The 9,768-nt window shown below is 38.2% G+C and overlaps 1 protein-coding gene across 1 annotated transcript in view; it reads right to left on the reverse strand.

The window, feature by feature from the left end:
* Positions 1-9,650, reverse strand: part of LOC134824762 (zonadhesin-like) — a 49,344-nt gene extending 39,694 nt beyond the window's left edge. The window contains exons 1-13 of the mRNA XM_063836738.1: positions 9,531-9,650; positions 9,263-9,341; positions 8,800-8,873; positions 8,516-8,626; positions 8,208-8,325; positions 7,955-8,044; positions 7,550-7,644; positions 7,204-7,363; positions 6,909-7,046; positions 6,317-6,397; positions 6,090-6,169; positions 5,800-5,893; positions 5,559-5,646 (exon numbers count right to left, since the gene is read on the reverse strand). Coding sequence (XP_063692808.1) covers positions 5,559-5,646; positions 5,800-5,893; positions 6,090-6,169; positions 6,317-6,397; positions 6,909-7,046; positions 7,204-7,363; positions 7,550-7,644; positions 7,955-8,044; positions 8,208-8,325; positions 8,516-8,626; positions 8,800-8,873; positions 9,263-9,341; positions 9,531-9,605 — 1,283 coding nt within the window. The 5' untranslated portion in view covers positions 9,606-9,650. The remainder of the gene's footprint in view (positions 1-5,558; positions 5,647-5,799; positions 5,894-6,089; positions 6,170-6,316; positions 6,398-6,908; positions 7,047-7,203; positions 7,364-7,549; positions 7,645-7,954; positions 8,045-8,207; positions 8,326-8,515; positions 8,627-8,799; positions 8,874-9,262; positions 9,342-9,530) is intronic.
* Between the last annotated feature and the right edge of the window lie 118 nt (positions 9,651-9,768).

Consider the following 9,768-nt stretch of genomic DNA (forward strand, 5'->3'; position numbering starts at 1 on the left):
TAACAAGTAACAGGGATAAAATTAATGAGCAGAAACAATCGATCTCACGTCAAGAGGCCAAAGCACCTGGGTCTGGGAGTACATGACAACTTCAACTAGTAGTGAGCATACTAGCCCCTGCAGTGGAAAAACACATAAAACATACTATTGGAATGTCCAATTGGTTCGTTTTCTCATAACAATATAGCATATGTAGGGGTTCTGGTTGAATTATATCACTTCTGAGAGGTTTTAGAGATCGATTCTGTAAATTTCTCAATTTTCCGATTTTTCCGATTTTTCCGATTCCGATTTTGGCCTCATCAACCCTCATATCGGACATCGGGTTGGACCCCCCCCCCCCCCCCCCCCCCCCCCCCATTTGACAAATGACAAGGCTGCAGGCCAAACGCCCAGCAGTGAAGAAGCAGAGAAAAAGAGAAAGAAGCTCTCAGAAAAAGGTACTGTTAAATCAAAAAAACCTATACTAAAGATTAAAGATGTTTCTAAAGATGTTTCTAAAGATGTTTCTAAAGATGTTTCTAAAGATTTTTCTAAAGATTTTTCTAAAGATTTTTCTAAAGATTCTAAAGCCCCTCCAAAGAAAAGTGCCATTAACCCAAAAGCAGTCCCCAAGTTTAATCTCCAAGGGCTGTGTTGTCGCTGTAAAAGTGATAACATGGCCTATGAGTCCATTTCTTGTCAGATATGTAAAGACGTTTTCCACGCATGTTGTAAGGATAAGGCTGGCACACTTATGCCCACGTCTATTTGTGCACGGACTTTCCTGACGAATATTTTGCCAGTTATTCACAAATACAGTAATACATATTCCCAAAGATATGGTGACTTTGGCTGGACATGTCCTAACTGTAAGAAAGCTCTCCTTGCAAAAACTGCTGTTAAAACTGCGGACTCAACTTGTAATACAAGCATGGATAGCACCAAGAGTGTGGCTAGCACTGAGAGTGTGGCTAGCACTGAAAGTGTGGCTAGCACTGAAAGTGGGGCTAGTATCACCACTGATACAACTTCCAGCAATGGAGATGAGAAGACATTGATTGAAACTTTGAGCAATTTTAAAGTAAGTTTACTGTCAAGTGTAGAAGAACTTATTTCCATCAAACTTAAATCACACATAGATTCTCTGCTCACAGAAGTACCAAATCTTACACAAAGATCCAGCACCCCTAGTAGTGCATCATCTATCCCTAGTAGTGCATCAGCCCTAGCCCTGCAAACATCTAGTTCTTTAAGTGCTTGTCCAATGAAGTCTACCAGTTCACTTTCATCTTCAAAGAGCTACAGTGTTGCGTTGTCTCCTGAATCGGCTATAGATAGCCCGACTAGTACTGCTACTGAGAACTACATAGAACTAACCAAGAAGGAAACTCCTATGCAAAAACTTCCCTCTGACAATACCCATAATAATGCTCCTGATAATCATGTTATCGTCCTCAATGTAGAAGCTAGTAATATTAATCTTGAGGAAGCAGGAAAGCTAGCTAGCAAAGCCCTTGGTACAATACCCATGATCTTCTTGACCCCTAAACCAAAGACAGGCAAAATTGTTATCTCCTTCCCTTCAGAAAAAGATAGAGAGGATGGGAAAATAGCCCTTGCAAACTCATCAGCTGTAACTTCGTCCAAAATCACTGTTAATGATGCAAAGAAAATGTTCCCGAAAGTCACAGTTACGAATATTCCAAACAACTTAATCTCCCACATTGTCTCTGAAAATCTATCAGTTCCTGAATTTCGAGAGAAGGTTAAAACCTTCATGGAAGTGAAGCTTCTGGAAAAGAATCAATATGTTAAAGATTTGGTGACCAAGCATGATAGAACATTTAAAGTTGTGTATGTCAATTATGGAAGAGAATACACCACTGTTGGGATTAAAGTGTCTCCTGATATAAGGCATTTCCTGTTAAACAATCAGTCCATTTACATAGGAAATTCCAGATGTAAAGTAGTTGATAGATTTGATCTTAAGCAGTGCTTCCGATGTCAGAAACTGGGACACATTTCATCTCAGTGCCAGGAAACTGATGTTATTTGTATGTATTGTAGTGCATCACACATAACCCGGGCTTGTCCCTACAAAGAGGTCAGAAGAAGTCACAGATGCACCAACTGCTCACACTCCACTTATGAATCATACAGAGAATCTTGTAACACCCATCACTCCGGTGCTGAAAACTGTCCCATCATAATGCTGGAGAAAGAGAGTCTTAGACAAAGAACAGAGTACTCAAAAAACATGTAAAGACTACGCTTCTCAACCTAAATGTCGGACTGTTTAACACGAGGTCACTATGTAATAAAACTGCACAAGTATTTGAGCAACTGTCTGACTCCAATATTAATGCCTGTTTCCTGACAGAAACTTGGCTACGTAAGGGAGATACGTCAAAAATAGCGGAAATTAAAGACCTAGGTTATAATATTGTTCACCAATCTAGAGCTGGTAGAGGAGGTGGTGTCGCTATTGCCTTTAAGAAAGATCTTAGCTTCAATAAACGCCCTACAAAGACCCATAAATCCTTCGAACATGTTGAGTGTGTGCTGAAGTCAAGTTCCAATGACCTTCTTCGTTTCTGCTGTGTCTATCGATCTTGTACGGCTAAAATGTCCAAAATGACAGACTTTTTACGGGAATTTGATGAATATCTTGACAGTCTAACTCACCTTCCAGGTAGACTGATCATTGCTGGAGACTTCAATATCCATGTCGAAGACCTCACTGATCCTGATACGATAAATTTTATCCATCTCATATCAAACTATGGCCTCATCCAGCATATTTCCAGTTCAACACACATTGGGGGTGGAATCTTAGACCTTGTTCTTACTAGAAGCAATGCGTGTGATATGTTGAACATAAAAGATATAAATGTAGCTAAAACAGTAACAACATCAGATCACTACTTCGTAAATTTCTATATTGCCTTTCCTCACCACAAAGGAAGCAACAAAGAAGATATGGTGGGCAGAAAGATATCAGATATAGACATGAATCTTTTCAAAGAGGATCTGTTGCTATCTGACATAAATGACCCCAACAAGTTTATTGACTGCAACTCTGCCACAGAACTCTATAACAAAGAACTTCGCAGAATTCTTGATAAACATGCTCCCCTTATCTGTTTTAGCATTAATCCTGATCAAAGCAAGTGGGTGGACACAAAATGTCAAACTGCCAGAAGGAAACGAAGAAAAGCTGAACGTGACAACAGGAGACTACAAACTGCAGATTCAAAATTGGACTATAAAAAAGCTGTTAAGCATGCTGAGGCAGTTATAAACACCACTAGACAGCTATACTATGAAAATCGTCTGCAAAGCTGTGAGGACAATAAAAAAGATACCTTCAAAATAGTCAATCAGCTAATGGATCGGGACATATCTAAAAACTTGAAGCCTAATAACAAACCTGCTGAAACTCTATGTGAGGAGATGAAAGAGTTTTTCAATGATAAAGTGGAAAAGATTTACTCTGCCATTAACAATGATACTGCAGCTGACACTCTACTTGACCACTCAGAACCATTTCAAGGTGAAGCCTGGAGCCAATTTGAAACCATAAGCGACAATGATCTCAAAAAGATTCTTTCTGAACTTAACAAAAAAGAATGTGAAGAGGACCCCATCCCTCTAAAACTTCTAATGCAGTGTTTTAATGAAGTTAAACCAATTGTGTCATTTATTATCAATGACTCACTTGTCACTGGAAAATTTCCGTCAGTCTTAAAGAGTGCTCTTGTCAGACCAGCCATCAAAGATGATAAAGGAGATGTCAATAGCTTCAACAACTATAGACCAATTAGTAACTTACCTTTCCTCTCGAAACTCATTGAAAAGAGTGTCCAGAAACAGATGACCAAACATCTTGACTATCACAATCTTCATGCTGAGCATCAAAGTGGTTATAGGTCAAATCATAGCTGCGAAACTGCAACCCTTACCATCTACAATGATCTTCTTTGTATCAGTGACATGAAAAGCAAGGTTATCCTCCTCCTTTTGGACCTCAGTGCTGCTTTTGATACTGTAAATCATCACTTGCTCCTAAAAAAACTAAAAAAGGACTTTGGTTTTGAAGGTACTGTTCTCGAATGGTTTACATCATACCTTAATAACAGATCCTTCACAGTAACTATTGATAAATCAAGATCAAAGAGATGCTTCCTTAGAATTGGAGTCCCGCAAGGTTCAATTCTAGGTCCAATTCTGTTTATACTTTACACAAAGGAGCTCAATCAGATCGCAAAGAGACATGGATTTAACATCCACATGTACGCAGATGACACTCAACTGTACATTGAGTTTAACCCACTATTTCGAGATCTGTCAACAATCGAAGAGAGAATAACAAATTGTTTTGAAGATATTAAAACCTGGATGACCCAAAATAAACTCAAACTGAACCAAAACAAAACAGAAGCTCTTGTAGTACAGACCAAGAACAGTTACTCTTCATGTCCAGTCGATTCAATACAACTTGACAATGCAGCTGACCCTGTGGAGGCATCCCGCACAGTGAAAAGTTTAGGTGTCCTATTTGATCAATTCCTAACATTTGAAGATCAAATAAATTCAATTATCAGTTGCTGCAACATCCATCTGAGGAACCTTCGAGTTATAGGCTCAAAGCTTAACTATGATCTAAAAAGACAGCTCATTCACTGCTTGATCTTTTCAAAACTAGACTACTGCAATGGACTCCTATACGGTTTACCCGATCTTCTCATAAAGAAACTCCAGAAGGTACAAAATTCCTGTGTTCGATTCTTGTTTGGTTGGAAAGCTATCAAAAAATGGGACAGTGTCACTCCATTCCTGAAAAAAGCCCATTTTCTTCCAATACGACAACGAATAGAGTATAAGATTGCTCTAACCGTGTTCAAATGCGTCAACAACATAGCGCCGGAGTATATCACCAAATGTATTGACATCAAGAGTCAACCTGTACGTGTACTAAGAACTGAAGAAGACTATTTCCTCCTAAATGTTCCTCCTATTTCAAACTATAGTAAAACCGAGAGAAGTTTCAGCTACTGCGGACCCTCTGTTTGGAATCAGCTTCCTTATCAATTGAGAACACTAACTGATATCGTCTTATTTAAAAAGAAACTAAAAACTCATCTCTTTGAAAACGTATTTGTATAAGTATCATGTATTACCTCTCTCATAAAATCCATACTTCATAAAAATAAGTTCTTATGTATATGTTACTCATGAGTCGCTTTAGATGGTTTGAACTGAATCTTTGGGTTTTGAGTTCTTTATGGCTATAAAGCGATGTATAAATTCCTACTTATTATTATTATTATTTTCCATATCTTGACAATTTCTGTATTGTCATAAAAATTATTCGGCTTTAATAGTTATGGCAAGATTTTGTTAGTGGGAAGGTTGATTTTAATTTATAATTATCATATTCCATGCCTTATCATTTTGCGTATCGTCATTAAAATCATTCAACTTTAATATCAATGACAAGATTTTGTTAGTACACTTGAATTAATTTAAGATTGTCCACTTTAAAATCAAACGGTAAGAATTAAAAGTTGTCCCACCTTCCCTTTGGACAAGAATCCCCCTTGTCGTCCATCCCTAGGTCTGGACACTGGTACCCCGCTGTACAGGGTCTACACTCGGACTTTCCTGAGGTTATCTTGCGTGAGCCACACAAGAAGGAGATATTTCATGTTGGGGGTAAGGGCTGATCAAGTTTTTGAAAAGTCGCAATCTTCATAACTATCTATGATATACTATGACCTTTTTGTGAATACATGAAGAAGGTATCAGGCTTTTTACCTGTTTCTGAGTTGAATGTTCCTCTAGGGCAATCCTCCTCCTTACTGCTTCCTACTTCACAGAACGTTCCTGTACCACAAATATCACCTGTTTCCTGAACAACGCCGTTTAAAATCAAATTTTCACACTTTAAATTAAAAACTACTTTTCAAAGTGCAATTGGGGAGTACATTAAAATGTTAACTTGAATCTTTCACAAAACACGCCAAGAATCAGTTTCAGGACGGTCAAATAGAAAGGAAATATTCAAACAATTGTATAAAAAAGTACAAAGGTGTTCTTATCATTACCCCATCGTCGGGATCAGGTTTTATTGCTTTAGATGCACAATAGTACCCCGATTGACATTGTAGCGTACATTCCGTCGCTCCTGGAAGATAATTTTATATCTTAAAAATTCAGTTTGAACTGATATTGATTGGGAAGTTTCTGCGAAAAGTAGAATATGTACAGTACTATTGGCTTATTTGTTAACAAAAGCCAATTAATTGAATAATATTAATAGTATTATCCCTACCTTCGAGATGGTTATAGAAGCCTCCCTGGCATGGTGAACAGTCGTCTTCTGTTTTCCCAGTGTCTTGCAGTCGGTATGTTCCTGAGATACATCGGTACAGTTTTATTTTATTTACTTTCACAGTTTATTGTTAAACTTTCAAGCGGTAAACTAGTTTATTTTCTATATTCTTTCAGACTTTTATTTAAGTCTAGTTAATAGTTATACATTATTATATCATATTTTATTGATCTAAGGTGTAGTATTGCCAGATCCTAGTTCATTTTGTAACGGAGTTTTATACTAACAGGAAACGATGTAACAGAGTCGATATATTTTAATGTTGCCATGGGGTGGCAAGTCCCCATACATCGCAGTCCGGTAGTTTCATTGCGTCTTAATATGGCATATTATCAATCTTTTTAATAATATTAAATATAATATTATAAGTATTATTAAGAAAATGATTACTGATATTTGGGAGCTGATGATTGGCGAATCAAGAAGATGAACCAATAAACTAATAATCTTCTAAACTAATCATACAATCAACTAATTAACTTAATAACTAATATAATTACCCATTAATTAAATAATGAACTAATTAACTAACCTGCAGGACAGGGCACCTTATCAAGACCCGCAGGACAGTAATACCCAGGCGGGCATGCTCTTCCGGTGACGTCATCAGTCGGATTAGCATTTCTAGCTCCTCCCATACACTCGTACCCTGCTTCACACGGCTGCTTATCTGAGAATAGATTTAACTAATTAACTAATTGAATAATTAACTAATCGACTGGTAAGCTAGTTGGGCTCTCTCCACACACTCGCAACCGGAAAAGATTCAGTTAATTACTAATTGATTAATTATAGAAAGGCGATAATATAATAATGATGATCCCTACCGTTATCATCAGTAGCACCGGGAGTGGGACAGAAATAGTTCTTAGGGCAGGGTGAGCACTCAGAGGCTTTCGACAGACCCTCTTTGTCACTGAACGTCCCCGGATCGCAAGGTAACGGTTGTGGGGTACCCCGCGGACAGTAGTGACCGGCACTGCATTTCTGAGGAGGTGAATATGAGGTCTCATGAGTTGTACTGACAGAATACAGTTTGAAATTTCCAAGCAATTGCTTACTTTCCCTGATTTGATAATTACCTCTCTCGATTTGATAGAGCGCTTATTATTTTGTCATTAATTGAATAATTAAACTCATAGCAGCCTGTCAAAAAAGCTAATACGTCAGTACCTCTTTTTTTGGGGTCTCTGTTTGATCTAGGTAGCAGAAATCTCCCGCGTTACAATCCTCACATTCTGAGAGTCCCGTCGTTGTAGATTCCGTTCCTGAAGAATTTGAGTAGATATAAGCATGAGTTTCGACTTAGCTTTTTGTGGGTGTTTTCAAAGTGAAATGTATTCGGGATCCAAAATTTGAAGATCAAAATCTCGCGTGCCAAGTGTTTTGGTGCATTTTCCTTGAACCACGTCCTCAATACTTCGAAGTCTATTCTAGATGTCATAGTTATTATACATCAGAAACATCAACAGTATTGGAGCCAATCTTAATCAGTTCTGGCCATCAACTGATCATTTCTTAAATTATGAGAGTATTTGCTTTCAGTAATCTTACGACGAAATTAATCTCAAAGTTTACCGTTCTTGCATCTGAGTCCAGCATTGGCATCGGTAGGGCTGTCTCCGGCAGTACCGTTCGGACAGTAGTACCCTTTCGGACACTTGTATGCTGAAATTTGGAGGTACTAAATTGGAATCTATCCTCTGGGAAATGAGGAAGTTTCTTTCAACCGGGATTCTCTCCAAATAACGAACTTAAGATGCACAACCACTCTAAGTGCTATGAAGTTTTAAACTTTTAAAGTAAGAATCTTATTATCTAAAGAGCTCACATTGAGGTACGGACTGGCCCTCAGGACAGAAATACCCAGCCACACATTCCTCGTTAGGTTCCGTTAGTCCCTCTGCAGTACACATCATACCTCTGGTGCAACTCTGGCAATCATCAACCTGACGAGTTTGGTAATATTAAGTTCCAATTGATTTGTAGGGAATAATCCTTTAACTTTAAGTTTACGAGTGGTGACGGTGGAGGAGGTGAGGAAAGATGTACTACGAAAATAGAATTAGTGAAATATATACCAGACTTATGCACGGATTTTAATATGTATATCCATGTCACTAAAAAGTATCAACAAACCTCTTCGCCACCTTCCACACGATTGAAAGTTCCAACAGGACAGGGGGTGGGAGATAAGGCTCCTTGTAAACAGTAGTTACCTGGCGGGCATTTCTTACCCTTTACTCCATCCTGCGTAGATTTGATGGTTAGATTCAGCTAATATCACCAGTCCCAAGGGTATAAAAGATCATACAATATAGATCAAACAATATAGATCAAACAGTTTAGTATAGGCAACTTGTTTTATTGATCGAAACAAAGTTTGTCAGAAATCCGAATGCCAAGTTTTAAGTGATGATAACCTCAGGTGTTCCAGTATCAGCTCCGTTCAGGCATATAAACCCAGCGTTACATTCTAGGACCGGTTTCTCCGTTCCTGCGATGGATCAATTATAAACTAGACCAAAAACTATGTATCTATAGGTGGTATGACACAACTGGCGCGTAAAAACTGGCGCGTGACAACTGGCGCGTGACAAAGCATCAGTGAAAACTGGTGCGAGGAAGCAGACGTCGAGCAGAAGAGAGACAGCAATGAGTTCAAAGGTTTCCTCTGCTTTCCTACTGAGCCTAGCTGGACCAATATCTATTGGTCTATAAGGAATACGTAACATTAATCCGACATTTAAATTCAACTTAATGTATTGTTTATCTTACATACTCAATCATAGTGTAAAAATAGGCTAAGCCTCATCATATGTGATAATTTGCCCAACCCAAAAATGACACAAAGCAACTTAAAAGCTACATAATACGAGCACTGACCAGGTTTGCAGTAGAAACTAGCAGTACAAGGTAGACACATAGTGGAGTTAACCGAGCCAAGCTGATCGTTGTAGGTTCCCTGAAATAGTTAATTTTAAAGGATTGAAATGATCACGATCAAAATATGTGAAATATCAAAATAATATATGATCTACCATATATTCATGACATAATAGTTCATACACTTGCCCTGATAATGAGTGGTAAGGATTCAGTCTAGTTAAACTAAAATTAAACTAATATAGTCGTTTAACCAAACAGTTCTCACCGCAGGACAATCAGTAGGCAGAACATTTCCTCCCTGACAGTAGGTACCCTTAGGGCAGGTCTCTCCTGATGTCATCGTGTAGTTCTTACAGTACTGACCTGCTGGACAGTCCTGACACGAGGACCGTGCTTTGTCCTTAGGGAACAAAGATCAGTATTAGCTTATATTTTGTACAAGAAAAAATATCAGGGGGAGTCGTCGAAAGAATCGGATAGAGAAATATATGGAAATGGGTATA

This window comes from Bolinopsis microptera, chromosome 13 (assembly GCF_026151205.1).
Source record: "Bolinopsis microptera isolate Bmic1 chromosome 13, MBARI_Bmic_1.0, whole genome shotgun sequence".
Lineage (NCBI taxonomy): Eukaryota > Metazoa > Ctenophora > Tentaculata > Lobata > Bolinopsidae > Bolinopsis > Bolinopsis microptera.